At 40.9% G+C, this 16,429-nt stretch overlaps 2 protein-coding genes across 2 annotated transcripts; both read left to right on the top strand.

Annotated features, from left to right (window-relative positions):
- The first annotated feature begins 389 nt into the window (after positions 1-389).
- On the top strand, positions 390-4,249 carry LOC148014357 (uncharacterized). The gene is made up of 5 exons (XM_087666544.1): positions 390-1,006; positions 1,119-1,431; positions 1,978-2,081; positions 2,749-3,872; positions 4,137-4,249. Exons 1-5 carry the CDS (start codon positions 390-392, stop codon positions 4,247-4,249), a joined length of 2,271 nt encoding a protein of 756 aa, XP_087522670.1.
- A 584-nt stretch (positions 4,250-4,833) lies between these two features.
- On the top strand, positions 4,834-16,058 carry LOC148014356 (pyruvate decarboxylase 1-like). Its single transcript, XM_087666343.1, has 7 exons — positions 4,834-5,623; positions 5,910-6,073; positions 6,174-6,735; positions 6,809-6,897; positions 7,614-7,731; positions 7,813-8,001; positions 15,525-16,058. The coding sequence occupies exons 1-7, from the start codon at positions 5,129-5,131 to the stop codon at positions 15,693-15,695; spliced, it is 1,788 nt and encodes a 595-aa protein (XP_087522469.1). The 5' UTR covers positions 4,834-5,128; the 3' UTR covers positions 15,696-16,058.
- The last annotated feature ends 371 nt before the right edge of the window (positions 16,059-16,429 follow it).

Raw genomic sequence — 16,429 nt, 5'->3', positions numbered from 1 at the left:
ACTGAGATGGTACATGACCAGTACAGGATTCAAGCTCCTATATTTCTACCTCAAAATGGTGGATTTTGTTCAATTCTCCATGACATGCCCCTAATTTGGATATTCATCCATCAGTAACAATTTTGCTCTTCCAAAAACCAAATTTTCATGCAATTGGTACCCTTTGCAATGTTTTTCACCATTGCATGGCTAAGTTGTGGCATGGTGAAACTAAAACAATGCATACAACTTCGATTGGAAAGCATTGCTGTAAAGAAGGGAAAGTAATTTTACCACCTCTACAACAGCCACCACAACCTCTATGTAATTTGCTTGATGGCACACATCCACAAAGTAGAGAGTTCAAAAAAAATATACATGCTTATAATAGCGCATTGGCTTTTGTTTCAATGGGTGCAAAAATTGATGAGATTTTGCCTCAAAATGGAAATGGATATAATTTTCGAGTTCATGGATCACTATATCACCGAATAGGTTCCCTATTGCCAAGTGAGGATGGACAACGAATACCAAAGTTTGCACAACTTTATATTCATGACACTGATCATGAGTTATTGAATCGCATGGGGGTTTTACCTGGGCTTTTGCCAGAATTACTACAAGAGCTTCAACAAATGATGCATGATTACAATGCTTATGCACAAGCCTTTATAGCAGTTGTTGGTGCAAGCTTGCAACGCAATCCATCAGTAGAAATAAGAATGTCCATTTTTCAAAATCGATCCACCTCTAGACGATATTCAGTTCCCACTGCAAGTGAGGTTGCTGCGATCATGCCTGGACAAGGTGATGATGATACACTTGATCATCGTAGCATTCAAGTTCGCACACGACAAGGCCATTTGATTTATATTTCTAACTTACACAAGGCATATATGCCACTATTATATGTTCTTCTTTTTCCAAATGGAGAGGATGGATGGCATACTAAAGTTCCATATGCATTTATGAATGCTCATATTAATGCCAATAATCTTGCAAATAAAGATTGTGTCACTCAAATGCAGTATTACGCTTTTTGACTTCAGATTCGAGATGATACTAATGCCTCTTTTGCGTGGTGGTCGCTTGCTACAACAATACATTGTCGATGCTTATTGTAGCATTGAACAATGTAGATTGGCTTGGTGTCGTCGTAATCAAGCAGCATTGAGATTTGAAATGTATAGGGGATTGGCTGATATGGTCAATGGTTCAGATGCAGTTGATACTAATATCGCTGGGATTGGTGTGGGCAAGAGAATAGTATTGCCATCTAGCTTTACAGGTGGACCAAGATTCATGTACCAATTATATCAAGATGCTATGGCAATTGTGCGTAGCAAAGGCAAACCTGATTTGTTTATCACCATGACATGCAATCCTAAGTGGTCTGAAATTACATATGCTTTGTTGCCTGGTCAAACTGCACATGATCGACCAGATTTAACTGTTAGAGTTTTTCATTTGAAACATAAGGACATGATGCAGTCGATAGTGAAAAATGAGTTGTTTGGTAAAGTTGCTAGATATATGTCCGTCATAGAATTCCAAAAGAGAGGCTTGCCTCATTCACATATGCTCTTGATATTAAAACCACGCTTTAAGACACTAGAAGCATGTCATTATGATAGACTAGTGTGCGCTGAGCAACCTGATAAGGAAAGGTTTTCGGATTTGTATCGAATTATTACTAAATGTAGCATACATGGTCCGTGTGGTGAGTTCAATCCAAAAAGTGCTTGCATGGTGGACGGAAAGTGTATAAAGGATTATCCAAAAAAGTTTATACATACAACTATAGTTGATGAAACTGGTTATCCTTTATACAGACGTTGAGAGGATGGTAGGACTCATAATGCTAATGGTAACCTCTTGGATAACCGATGGATAGTGCCTTACAATCCTTATTTGAGTTCCAAGTATAGTGCTCACATAAATGTTGAGGTTTGCTCGACAATTGCAACTGTCAAATATTTGTATAAATGTGTGTATAAGGGCCATGATCGAGCAACCATTCGGTTTACCAGTATGCGTGGTTCCGGATCCAATGATATTGACACAGAAAATATTGATGCACAAAATATTGATGAGATTGAGAGGTACTTAGATGCACGATATATTTAAGCTTCTGAAGCATGTTGGCAAATATTTGAATTCAAACTTCATGATGAGAAACCCGATATTCAACGATTGCAAATACGTTTACCTGGAGAGAATACTGTTTCCTTTCGTGACTCTGATAACATTTGTGATGTGGTGCAAAATGAAAATGCTCAAAAAACAACTCTCACAGAATGGTTTACATGCAATCATTTTCACCCTGACGCTAACACAGTTCTCTATCAAGACTTTCCAATGTTTTGGGTTTGGAATGCACACAAAAAAATGTGGACAAAGAGAAAGCAAGGAAACACATGTGGTCAAATATACTTTGTTTCACCTACGTGTGGAGAAAAATACTATTTGCGCCTACTACTACTCACTGTATGCAAGGGGTGCACATCCTTTGAGGCATTGCGTATGGTTGATAAATTGGTATATTCAACTTTTAAGGAGACTTGCATTGCAAAAGGAATGTTGGAAACAGATGATGAATGGCAAATGTGTTTGCGTGAAGCTGCATTGATGCAAACCGGTGCTCAATTAAGAAATTTGTTTGCATCCATATTGGTATTTTGTTCGCCTGCCCGACCTGGGGCTCTATGGGAAGAGTTCTTAGTTCCGCTGAACAGAGGATATAAAACACCGACTCTCCTTGCAAAATAGGCGAAATGTTGATATGCAAGATGAGGCCAATAATCATGCATTGATGCATATTCAAAAACTTTTAGATCAACATGGACGCAATTTGGCAGAGTATCATGGATTGCCTGAGGTGACAATGCAAGAGTACACAAATCCTTTGATCCTTGATGAACAACTATATGATAAGGTAGAACAAGAGAATACCTTCTTAACAATGCAAGCTATGTTGAATGATGGACAAATAAATTGTTTTATAGCAATAATGTATGCTATTGATAGTGGTTTGGGTAAACCATTTTTCTTAGATGGCCCAGGCGGTTCTGGAAAAACATTCCTATACAAATGTTTGCTTGCAAAGCTTCGCAGTCAAGGTCGCATTGCCATAGCTATAGCATCCTCTAGTATTGCTGCATTGCTTTTGCCACATGGTTGTACTGCCCATTCAAAGTTCAAAATTCCATTGCAAGTAGATAATAATTCTACATGCAATATACATGTTCAAAGTCACCTTGCAGCACTGTTAAAAGAGGCAAGTCTTATTTTGTGGGATGAAGCTCCTATGTTGCATTATAATACCTTTGAGGCACTGGATAGAACTTTAAAGGATATAATGCAGTGTGATATGCCATTTGGTGGTAAAGTTATTCTACTAGGTAGAGATTTTAGGCAAATATTACCTGTAGTACCAAAGGGTACCCGTGAGGATATTGTTGGTGCTGCTATATGTTGTTCCAGTTTGTGGCAATATTCCAATGTTTTGAAACTTACACAGAATATGTGGGTCGCATCAGATCAGGATCAGTTTGTTGCATGGTTGCAAGACATTGGAGATAGAAAAGATTTGACACATACTAATAATATATTGCAAATTCCACCTGCATTGTTGTTAAAGGGAGGATCTATGCAAGATTTGATTAATTTTTTCTATTGTGAAATGAATTGTATAATTGATTACAAAACGTTATTTAGTGGACGTGCCATTCTTGCACCTCGAAACAATGATGTGGAAACGATAAACAATCATGCATTGCAACTGATGCCGGGAGAGGTTAAACAATACTACAGTGCTGATTCTATGGATAGAACTGAGGAGAACTCATTCCTCTATTCTGTGGAATATCTAAATTCCCTTGTCCTCAGTGGAGGTATTCCTCCTCATATCTTGCTGCTCAAAGTAAATGCTCCAATAATATTGCTCAGGAACTTGAATCCTTCTAAAGGTTTATGCAATGGTACTAGGCTGGTATGCAAGGCTTTCAATAACAATGTCATTGATGCAGAGATAATTACAGGGACTAATATTGCAATTATATCATGTCCCCAAGTAATCCTTACTCACCATTTTCGTTAATGTTTTGCTTTATAAATTTAATATTGTTATTTCTAAAGTCTTTTTTTTTCGTTTTTAGATGTTGCAGCACAATCTGGGGCAGGGCGTGTCACAGCTTCGCCCACACATGTTCCCCATGCTAGATCCATTGTTGATAATTCATCTAAGAAGAGAAAGCTTTCTTTTCGATAGTTTATTTTCGACAGCACAACTATCTTTTTGAAAACATTATATACTTTCTTTTCCATTTACCTGTTGTTATAGTTGAAATTCTTTCAGTGATATTTAAAAATCACTTTTGCTTTAGTTATCTTTTCTAATTATTATGGTTGAGATAATCAATGTTATTGTATTGAATTGTTAGATTTTATAATGAAATTTAAAAATTGCAAGACTATTTGATTCATTACTAAGTGGAAGAATGTGTGAACAAATTAAAACATTTGTGCTTCACATTTTGGTGCGAAGTGCCGGCCCTGGTGCGAAGCGCTGGGCTGAGTCTAGGCGCAGAGCGCCTAGTAAATTTCCTTATGAAAACAATACAAAATTTTAAATTCCAAGAGAGAGACCCTTGTGATTGGATGACACATCACCTTGTTTCAAGACGGTTTTAAGCTTTTGAAGAGAAGAGAGCTTGCCAGGCTTTTGAGAGGGTGACCACGTATTTATTATTAAAAAAGAAACCACGAAAATGCAAGCCAAAAAACATGTATGAAGGTGCATGCGTTAAAAAAAATTCAATGGATGAGTATATTAATACAATAAGAAAAAGGCGCAACTCTTGGCAGGCTGAGAGAGAGAGAGAGAGAGAGAGAGAGCGAGCTGCCAAGGTGGTAGTGCCTACCATCACGTAATCCGTTTTTTCTAACACAAGGGAAGGGGATGCCCAGCAGAAGAGATACAATCACTGCAGAGACATGCTTTGCGTGAATCAGTATGCTGCTTTTCACATTACAGTTCGGGGTTCCCTTCACAGGTATAATTGTATATACAGCCATCACCAACCAGTCCTCCCTCCATCAGAATCAGTCCCTCCCCTGCATGTCACCTTCCTGGTGAATTTGCAGCAACATGTCAGCCAGCGCAGGCTCCCCCGCGCCTGCAGTCATCGATGCCGCTGACCCTAACCATGTTGTGTACCCCTACGCTCGCATCTCCAGCGATAGCTCCTCCCTCGGTCGCCATATTGCGCGCAGGCTGCTCGAAATCGGCATCCAGGACGTTTTCTCCGTGCCTGGAGATTTCAATCTGGTGCTACTGGACCATCTCCTCTCTGAACCGCCCCTGCGCCTCATCGGGTGCTGCAATGAGCTGAATGCTGGCTATGCTGCTGATGGCTATGCCAGGGCCCGAGGGGTCGGTGCTTGTGTTGTTACTTTCACAGTTGGGGGTCTCAGTGTGATCAATGCCATTGCTGGGGCTTACAGTGAGAATCTTCCAGTCATCTGCATAGTTGGGGGTCCCAACTCCAATGATTATGGGACAAACCGCATCCTGCACCATACAATTGGGCTTCCCGATTTTGGCCAAGAGCTCCGGTGTTTTCAGCAAGTAACCTGTCACCAGGTCCGTACTTCCTGTGTCTGGATTTTGTATGGCTCCTGCTTTTGTTGACAATGTGGACAATTCTTAACGCGATGTATAGTACTTCCAAGCAGTCTGCATGTGCATCTGCAGATTTAGGTACACGTATTACAAATTTCAAGTCAAGTCCAGTCAAATGAAACTTTTAAATGACATCCATAATCTGCTGATATTTTTCAGTGGGTCTTCGTGAAATCAGATAAGTTAATACAGAGCGAGGTGTTTTTCTGTAACCCTTTATTTGTTTGGGATTGCTAATTTTATGCAGGTGGTTATACAAGACCTTGATAATGCTCATGAGCTTATTGACAGTGCGATTGCCACTGCATTGAGGATGAGCAAGCCAGTTTACATCAGTGTCAGTTGTAACCTGGCAGGCCTTCCTCATCCTACTTTCAACAGGGAACCAGTTCCTTATGCTCTCACACCAAGGTATTTGCTATAAAGGATCTGTGTGTGAGTTTACTTCTTAAGCAACACTCTCTAGCTTAATCACTGATGTTCTTCTTCTGGATGTAATGTGTTAGAGCAGGCTCAGCAACAAACAAAGCCTGGAAACTGCTGTTGATTTTGCAGCAGAGTTTCTGAATAGAGCTGTAAAACCAGTCTTAGTAGGAGGCTCCAAAATGAGGGTAGCAAAAGCGGGAAGTGCTTTTTTGGAGCTCGCTGATGCCTCTGGCTATGCAGTTGCAATAATGCCATCTGCGAAAGGGTTGTTTCCAGAGGCACACCCCCATTTCATAGGCACATATTGGGGCGCTGTTAGCTCTTCCTTTTGCTTGGAAATAGTTGAATCTGCAGATGCATATCTGTTTGCTGGTCCTATCTTTAATGATTACAGCTCAGTAGGCTACTCATTGTTGTTCAAAAAGGAAAAGGCAGTAGTTGTGGAGCCTGAGCGGGTGACCATAGCCAATGGGCCAGCGTTTGGTTGTGTTTGTATGAAAGATTTCCTAAAGGCATTGTCAAAGAGGCTGAAAAAGAACACAACAGCACATGATAATTTCAAGCGGATATATATTCCTCCTGGTCTTCCATCGAAAGGATCTCCTGGGGAACCCTTGAGAGTAAATGTTCTCTTTACTCACATACAGGTGCGCACCATCAGACTCCTGTAAATTTGGCACTGTTGTTAACTAAGGTTTTGAAATATCATCTCATTTGCAGGCTATGCTGAATAGTAACAGTGTCGTCATTGCTGAAACTGGAGATTCTTGGTTCAATTGCCAAAAGCTTAAGCTGCCTGAAGGATGCGGGTGAGTGAGACTTTAAATGCTGCTGCTAGAGTTAAAACAGCAGGGGCAACAGTGGAGCTGTGGATAGCAATCTTATGATAACAAGGTCTATAGTTGCTTCTGCAGTCATGAAAAGTTGAAATGTTAGTTCTGCTGAATTATCGGCTTGCTGCTTTTAGGACATCAGGAATGTATAAAGGTTCCTCAATATGGCAGACTAGCTTTGAATTATTATTGACATTCTTACTAGTCTTTTAGAATTCAGAGCATTGTCATACAAATCAAATAGTTTTTCCTCCCTGAATTATGTTCTGGAGCCCTGTACCTGGAAACTAATTCATAATACTTGTTCTAGAGAAGTTCAACAGAACCAATGGTGATGTTTTAAGTAGGAACTCTGTTTGCTTGCCAAGGATAAACTTTCAGAGTGAAAAGACCAATCGAAAATTTGGAGTCAAGAACTTTGTTGCAGAATGTATCATGTGATCTCAAGTGCAAATTTCTCTATTACCCTGGAGATGATTTGCAGGGAGGAGCTTGAGGTTTACCAATTTAGGGTTTAGGCTGAACTAGATCAGGATTGTGTGTCTAGTGCCTTGCTTTTGTTTTTGCCCACGTGGAGTGTCCTAATTTATTTGTTTTGGGATTACTTCAGGTATTAAATCTGATTGTAAGCAATAAAAGACATATGGAATTGACATTGTCTTAATGAGCTGCTAGATTTGTTTGGTTTGCAGTTATGAGTTTCAGATGCAATATGGTTCTATAGGCTGGTCTGTGGGTGCCGTACTGGGCTATGCACAAGCAGTCCCAGAAAAGCGTGTCATTGCGTGCATTGGAGATGGTAGTTTCCAGGTTTGTTTGACTATATGAATGATTTTCTGTCGAATTTGTCCATAAAATTTTTGCAAGTCTGTTTATTAATTCTGTTGGCAGGTCACAGCCCAGGATGTGTCAACTATGATCAGATGCGGACAGAACAATATCATATTTCTTATCAACAATGGTGGATACACTATTGAAGTGCAGATTCATGATGGGCCATACAATATCATAAAGAATTGGAATTACACTGGAGTAGTAGATGCCTTTGATAATGGGGAAGGAGATTGCTGGACTGTGAAGGTAAACACTTCAAATGTGTGATTTGATAATAGTGAAGGAAATTGTTGGAATGTTAAGGTAAAAACTTCAAATCTGTAGCTTGATTTGTACATTGATTTGCCAAGTGCTGTGGATCTGTAAATGAAATTGTTGAATTAGCTAACTTTCATGTTTGGAATGTCAAGGTAAAAACTTAAAATCCGTAGCTTGATTTGTACATTGATTTGCCAAGTGATGTGGATTTGTAAATGAGATTGTTGAATTAGCTAACTTTCATCGTTTATTTCTATCGATGAGGTCAGGATGACCCAAAAGTAAAAAGGTTAGGTTATTCTGTGTTAAACCTGACTGGCTGGGGCCTAACAGTAACAGGGGATGCCTAGTAAAGAGGGTACACTTGGAAGTCAGTACATGCTAATTTAGGGATTTGCTTTATTTTGTGGTAGGGTCTTTCACAGCTAGAGTTTGTAAGAGTAACTCCTATGGTTGACCAGGGATAGGCGATTTTTAATTGTAGAAAACCTACATGGAAATGACTCATATTAAAAGACAAGGAGAATGTAAAGGCATAACCATGCACAAGCAAGCTAAGTGAACAACAGATTGACTTGTACCAATTCAAGTATAGAGAGTGTACTAGAGGGTCCCTTTATATAGACAATGCCAATTGTCAATTAGGAATCTAAATTTTTGAGTGCACTTGTAAGGATCTGAACAGAAAAGGCTGCTAAAGAAAAAGTGGCAGTCTAAAGAAGAAGCTTGAGGTTGGTCCTTGCATTGCAACTTTGAAGTGACTAGTCATTATGGCTGCTGTCCTATAACCCACTGTTGCCTGCTGACTGCCAAGGAATGAAATCAAAATGCACAATCACCTGGGCATCTTTGACCCATGTTTGCAGCACATGACTTTACCCATGAAATATTTTCAAAGCCCATACTATTGAGCCTGTCTGAGTGAAAGAATATGGTTTCGTTCTGCAGTTTGTTATGCTAGATGACCTGAAAAGTAGAAATTTGCCGCTCTGTCTTTTCACAAGGAGTCTGCACCATATCGGTCTGGAATGACGAGGAGAGGAACTTGTGAGGGAACTGCTTTAGGATTTTGTATCATGTTTTCACTACTAGGCCATGCCTGTCCTCTTCTTTCACATGTAAGTCTTAAAAAGTTTCAGAAGGCCCACCAGTTTGAAACCTGCAAATATGACTTTCACCTTCAGGTTTAGTTTCCATGGCTTCCACCATTTCTTGGGGTGAGTTGCAAGTCTGCTGTTCTTGGGGTGCATGCCACAAATGAACTTGATAATAGTATCTACTTGGGTATGAGCTACATAGTAAAATTAATGCTAGCTTAATTGGATGAAACGCCACATCAGATAATCTCAGTAGTAGGGGCTTAGGAGAGAAAAGTGTCTTGGATGGGAATCATGTTATGTGTGATTTCACTATCCACAATCCAAGTAGAGGGCGATGTGCTTGGTTGGGTAGAGTGGGCGTGTGTGGTTAGCTCATTAGGGGGTAACTTGTGAGTATGGACTAAGCTTGCATCCTCTGATGTCTCTATAGAGACGAGCTAAGCCTGTGGTCTAGCAAAGTAGTTAGATATGGTCTTTGGAGTCGAGAATGAAACTGGTTGTGAGGGTTGACCAATGGCAATGTGAGTTTGAGTCCTCCATTGCCCCTGATTTGGTTGCCACTACTTTGCCTCCCTTGCTTGGGGAGGGTCAGCCTCCACCTTACACACTTTTAGGTTTTTCACATGAGACACTCTCCCAAGCTTTACCCAATGTGGATCAGTTGGGATCATAGTTTGCCTAGATGCCTTACCTAGTGGACCAATTGGTTATATTCCAATGCATCGGCCTATAGTTGCATAGGGCTATAGAGTTCTAGTGCCTCCTCTAGTGGCGCCTTTTGGCCACTCTCAGGTTGTTTCTGCCTATCCATCTTATCCTCCTTTCTATCCCGCTTACCCATCTTATTCGACACCTCATAGCTCTTCCTCCTTGTCAACCAAGCATGCATTCCTTGTGATAAGACCATTTTACTGGGTCTAACTATACTACTTGGTCAAATCTGATGAGGCATGTATTAGACTCACAAAACTTGTGGAATATTGTACAAGGGCTAGAACCCCAACTGGACCCTTGCCTTGTTCCATACAAGGTTGTCTATCATTGGAAGGCTCAAAATACCTCAGCCATGATTGAGTTGATGCAATGATTACTTCCAAAGTTTCATTCACAATTATAACATTTTGACCATGCATTGGAGCGGTGTGAATACTTAATTGACCACTATGTGGCTTAGGATAGGATATGTCACGGGGACGTGAAATTTTGAGATGCTTTAATCTTGCTAGTAACAGTTGATTAAGTTATTAATCAAATGTGCAAGGTTGTTTAGCACATGTGATGCACACGGTAGTTATTTTATGGGAACGGGCCAAGGACCCCGAGGATGCAGTGGGTGTTAAAGGCAAAAGTTGTGTTAAGTTATGCCGACTGGGTTTCGGTCGTAAGTTGGTGCCAGGTTGGACCCCAGGACAATTATTTGGCCATTAAGTGTCAGTGGTGACACTAGGGACTAGCATTAATTAATAAATTAATGCTAGTCTAAGGGTCAACAGAGGTTGGGAACCATTCCAAGTTGCAAATGGCCTAGCCAATTTCATTACAGATGGATATGTTTAATTTTGGGCAGGGTCAAAAGGGCTGAAATTAATTTTCAGAATTAATTAATTCTGAAAAATTAATTTAATGGCTGAAAATGCATTAGGAAGGCTGCCACTTGGCAAAACTTTCCCATGCAACTAGGGAGAAGGCTGTTGGAGGGTGGTGGAAGCTAAATTGTAGCCATTCTGAGCTTGGTAGAGAAAGAGAAGGTGATTAGATTTGGCTCTGAGAGGCGACGACGACTGATCGCGTGCTGCGACAGGACAGGGGGCAGCAGGTTTTCTCTTCCGCCTCAAGAGAGGCGGCAGTAGGAGAGAAAGGCTTGCCAGCAAAGCTAGTGTTTTACCCTCCTTTTGAAGCTGTTGGTGCCATCAGATTTGTCATCAGAGCTACGAATCAAAAGATACATTTCAGCTGATTTTCTCTCTCTCTACAGCATTCTCTCATCTCCTCCAGTCTATGCTCAAGCATTCTCAGTAATTCTCAGCCATTGGTAGCAGAGTATTGCCAAATTTGTTGGACAACAGAGAGTTTACTGCTGTAAACCCTAAATTACAGCAGTAATTAGGGTTTAGCAGCCACCTTGGGACCTGTGCCATCAGTCAAAGGCATTGTACACTGAAATTAGCATCGGAACTTCATGGAATTGTGAGGATTTCAAATGCCAACCCATCTATTGTGAATTCGGGGCAGCATTTGACCAATTGGGGTTCCATTAGAGCAAGTCCTGGGTAAAAATCAAGGGGCAATTTGCCCGAATGCTTTGCTGATTATTGGAACAGGAAGGGGCTTTTGAATCAGCCAAGGAGATCGTGAAATATCGGCTTGTAATTTATCCATCAGCAATTGAAATTAAAGAAATACCGATAGGGGCGCCAGTTTTGGGGCCAACAGGGTGTCCACTGTCCAAGTTTATGAAGGCAAAAGTGAGCATTTCAGTTTATGTTCATTTGCTAATTGGTGTAATTAAGTGCTTAATCAGGTTAAACCACCCTATCCGAGAAGGAAGGCTTGTTTCAGGATGTCATACAAATCTCAACCATGAGCTCCAAGAATTTATGATCACAAGCTGGGATGATTTAAGGTCAAGTTGGCTCAATATCAACGATTACACGTTGAGTTCTCTACTGTAGGGGATCCTAAGTTCCCTAACAACCAAGTCACACTCTTCCTTTTAATAAGCTTCCAAAGAAATATTTCAATTTCATTCAATAAGTGATTTTATAGCCCACCATGACTACATTCTATAAATTTGAGTGTTGGTTACTATTGTATTTCGTTCAATTGTTCAATCAATTCCATAGCACAACCACTCACTCTTTAGAGGGGGCTCTTGTTACCACTCCTCAGAAGAGGGGCAGCAAGGGCAAGGCCAGAAGGCACAAAACCCAAACCAAAACCAAAAACAAAATCAATTAAGTGAATCACAAGGGAACACCCAATTTGCTCTCACCCAAGTAGCAGAATGTATCTAAGAGAAATAGGTATTGCCAACATTGTCAAAAGACTAGCCATTATAGGCACATTTGTACCACTCGGATGTGAAGGTAGAGGTCCTAAAGGTTGTGCCTATATTTGAAGAACCCTCAAGTGTGATGGGAGATATCACTAGTGTTGTGTATAATGGAAAGGTAAACTACTTGTATTGCATAAGAAAAAATCAGATTAGACAAGGGGAAATCAATCAAAATCAGTAAGAGCAGTCTGAAAATACTATGGCCCAACCTGCAAGAGATGAGAAAACTGAAAACACAGATGCTGAATGTCAAAATGCAAGCTGTCACAGCATTAAATGCAATAAACATAGGTTTTGTTGATGAAAACGGAGGATTGGGGGCAACAGAAAGGTGGATTGACAGCAGACTGATGTTGCCAAGGCTGGAAAAAGTTGACAGTAGACAAATATCATCAGCAATCAGCAGTAGACAGCAACAATAGGAACATAGATCTTGAAATCTAACACCATGTCAAGAGTGGATGTAACAATGGAAGCATAGAAGAATGCTGAATAAACTGCTGAACACATGATAGAAGAGAGAGAAAAATGAATACACAAAAACATTGCACAGGAGAACTTAGAGATATGCTTGGGAAATGAAATCCATATACCAAACATGAGACAGCAGTCGCATACAACAGTGAGTCACTAGCTACATAGGCACTGGCACCAACTACCTCTCTCCTACAGGGTCTGCATTGAAATCTGCAAGCAATGTGACTGATGGGCTGTGGAGGAGGGAGACTACATAAATAGTAGGAAATAACGCCAATCGTGCAATCAGGTGGGCCAGCGTCTGATCTGACCATAAGTGCTAGTCGGCCAGATAAAATGCTTTAAAAAAAGACAAAAATAATGGCACGAAAAGTGCCAAGCTAAAATGCCACATGCCCAACCCTCTCTAACAGACACAAACTCACACAGGAGCTAACAATACTACCAATAGTGAGGTCTTAGAGTCTCCTTTTGCTTGCAAAGCCTTAGTGCATGCCATATGCATCTTATTGCCTTGAGCATAGAACTCTTATAGCTGATGTAGAATGAACTTTGTTGCCTAGAACAGCAAGGTGGCACAAGGAGTGCCGAGAGGTAAATGCATATACTCTAGTAGGGTAGGGAGCAAAGGTCAATCACGACAATGTGTAGTGGAACGACCGTTCTTGCTGTAGTAGGAGCACCCACCTTCCGTCTTTGGAGAAGCCATAGCATCGGTGTGTCAAATGCGTAAAGGGAGGGTGGACCTGGGAGGAGAGGAAAATGGTATCTCCCAAACAATGCAGCGGAAATAATCTAGAATCTGAAAGTGTTGCTGATCCCGCAACCTTTCTTTGCCCTCTCTAACGAAGAGGATATTTAGCTAGCTAAGTACCTCTACTTTGATACCATGTCGAGAGACGGAAGGGTATGCTTTGATAACATGTTGAGAGACAGTAGGGTTTGTGGGGAGAAACATAGTGTGTACAACAAACACTGAGACAAAGAAACCTGAAAACACTGAAGAAGAAGATAAATGAAGAATGACAAACATTGAGTCATGCTACATGAATCATGTTGATACTGTGGTGTAGAGCTTAGAGATGAATACATTGTTGTGGCTGATTAGGTGGGTTGAGTCCTGACTAGGCAACAATACCTAGAAGGGATTTGCATTGTGAAGGGAGTGGAACACATTCCTTTGCGTAGAGGTGTCCATGACAAGGAAAAGGGCTGCTCTATGGAGGGAGCAAAAGGCAGTCCTTTGGGCAATGGAATGTTGTAGTAGACATTGGAAGAGGGACAACAATATAGGGAGTGAAACATAGTCCTCAGGAGCTATCTAAGATGGAAGGATATGCTGAAATCGCTTTGAGATTATGGCTTCTATCAAGGCGATTGTGCTGGGCAGCCAATTGGAGAAGAAAACACAATATATGATGAAAATCTCTCCTCTAAGTGGTTGTAGACAAGTGACTGCTTGGCAGTCCGTCAAGAGTGAAGAAACACAAAAACGCGGGTATTTGATGTGGGGCTGATAACGATGGTGTAGCCTGCCGTAGATGGCCTGAATCTGTTGTGAATGTAGTCTCCATAAAGTGGCTGATGGCTGGGAACTGTCATTTGGGTGCTGGGGTGGTAGCAAGAGCTGGAACACACGATAATGATGAAGATGATTTGCCGTACTAGTCTAGGGAGGAGTGAAATCAGCAAACACAGCAATGGAGATGATGAAGAACAGGCCACCATGCTTCATGGACTCAAAATGCAGCAATTTGGAGTATCTGGAGCTGATGACAATTTGAAGACCTCAAGAAGATGTCACGATCGGGACAGCACCATGAATTGAGATATCTATGAAGGTAGGCCCTAGGGGTGTGGACAAATTTATAGGCATGTGAGTGGCTGAATGGTGTCCGGACTCTCTTAGGTGGCACTGAGACACTAATAAATTATACAAATAAATTCTTTTTGGGGCTGTAAATGGAAACCAAAATAGAAATAAATGGAACTTAGTGACTTTGGTATCTCAAGAACAAAGGTCTCAACAAGCTAACACGAAAGGTATTATGTATCTTCTGATTCCGAGGCAATTTTAGCTTATAAGGCACATCACTGATCTTTTCCAGCACCTCTTCCGATGTTAGGAAATTTTAGCCAGTAAGCCACATCATTGATTTTTTCCAACACCTAAAATGGCCCATAATATTGCATATTCAGTGTTGGATACAAATGCTCCTTGCCTTTCATCTTTTTAGCATTGCTTTCTCAAGAGGTAGAGGTACCCAATCACCCTCTATAAATTCCAATGCATGTCTCTGGCGATTAGTTACCCTCTTTTGGTATATGTACATGAGACACAAGAATGAGAAGGTGGGGCCTTGCAAAGCAACTGAAATGCTAACAGAGTTATTGATGAGTGATTCCAACAAATTTGGTTGCTTTGCTGTGCTGTATGCCCGACTTTTAAATTAAGCTTATGGAAGCAGATCTATCTAGATGTGGTAGCATATGGTATAGGTCATGGGAAAAACACATCTTATGGAGGATGTCCGGCACAGCCAACTGACCTGCTGTACTCTTGAATGGGAAACTGGCTGGTCAATGTCCAGGAGGGGCTAGTTTTCATATCTCTAATGCTGGCTTGCTGCTATCAGCAGGCTTCTTCACTCTCTGGTTACGTATATTGTACTGCTATTTCTAAAACTGTAAAACGAGAGGTGCTTGAATTTCATGGCCACCTCATTTAATTGTTTTTTAGAAGAGATATTGACGAGAGAGAAAGAGTACTATTCACAGTATTTATTCCCAGTTTTTGTATGCCATGGAAAACTGTTTATCTCAGGTTGCAACTCTTTGACCTCGTTCAATGAATTTTTTGCCTTGCCCTTTTGTTTCAGGTGAGGACAGAAGAGGAATTAATTGAAGCCATTGCTGCCGCTGAAGGAGAAAAGAAGGATTGCCTGTGTTTTATTGAGTGCATTGTACACAGAGATGATACTAGTAAAGAGCTGTTAGAATGGGGTTCCCGGGTTTCTGCAGCAAACAGCAGGCCTCCAAATCCACAATAACCTCGGATTTTCAAAAGATTATATCTTCACCATACTTTACCAGTTACTGATCGAGTATCATACTCCAGCATTTGAGAATTAATGATAACAGCATCAACTTGTGTTGAGTTGTGACCTCTATCTGCAGGACACACACATATTGTATATACTGAAAGTGCTACAGCTTGTCTATATTGATGTGGGGATAGAGTCACACACGTGCAAGATGATTACAATCAAACAGCACCAACTTTGTCCTTGAGCTTACTTTTTCAGGCCTTCATAGTACAATCTTACTGAGAAAGTTTGTTAGTGCCGCTGGAATCTTTCTTCATATTGCTGGATAGTAAACAGCTTATTGTTAAAAGTTGTGAACTGAACTGAAGTGCTCTCTTTCTAGTGAAATCTTGAAGTTGGGCTAACACAATAAGTTCTCGACAATTTCCCGTGTGGGAAAAGGGGCTCTTTCTCTTGTTTTCCTGCACAGTGTTCCACATCATGAGCTTTTGCTGTAGAGGCACTGTATACCTAGCAAAGGGGCAAGGGAGGGCTTCCTGCCAGCAGCCCCCTGCCCCCAACTGCACTTCGCTAGGGTATGCAATCCTATCCTGCAGAAGCTCATGACAATGTGGGAATTATGTTGGGAATTTGTCTAAAACTTCTTGTGTAAGTGCTCTGGGATGCCAAAATACTAAAGGATCTGATCCCATTGTAGACCCAGTTGAAGCTCGTGGTGGCAAAGTCACTCTAAATGT

Source organism: Lygodium microphyllum, chromosome 25 (genome assembly GCF_053477565.2).
Source record: "Lygodium microphyllum isolate KBCC chromosome 25, Lygodium_microphyllum_v1.1.10, whole genome shotgun sequence".
In the NCBI taxonomy this organism is placed as follows: Eukaryota; Viridiplantae; Streptophyta; class Polypodiopsida; order Schizaeales; family Lygodiaceae; genus Lygodium; species Lygodium microphyllum.
The sequence above is the reverse complement of the archived record's forward strand: the minus strand, read 5'-3'. Positions and strand labels throughout refer to the sequence as shown.

Coding starts and splice junctions, on each gene's coding strand:
- LOC148014356 (XM_087666343.1), top strand. CDS start 5,129: ATGTCAGCCAGCGCAGGCTCCCCCGCGCCTGCAGTCATCGATGCCGCT. Junction 6,074..6,173: donor CCTTATGCTCTCACACCAAG/GTATTTGCTATA, acceptor GTGTTAGAGCAG/GCTCAGCAACAAACAAAGCC. Junction 6,736..6,808: donor TTCTCTTTACTCACATACAG/GTGCGCACCATC, acceptor TCTCATTTGCAG/GCTATGCTGAATAGTAACAG.
- LOC148014357 (XM_087666544.1), top strand. CDS start 390: ATGGGTGCAAAAATTGATGAGATTTTGCCTCAAAATGGAAATGGATAT. Junction 1,432..1,977: donor ATGATCGACCAGATTTAACT/GTTAGAGTTTTT, acceptor TGTGTGTATAAG/GGCCATGATCGAGCAACCAT. Junction 2,082..2,748: donor AATATTGATGAGATTGAGAG/GTACTTAGATGC, acceptor CTTGCAAAATAG/GCGAAATGTTGATATGCAAG.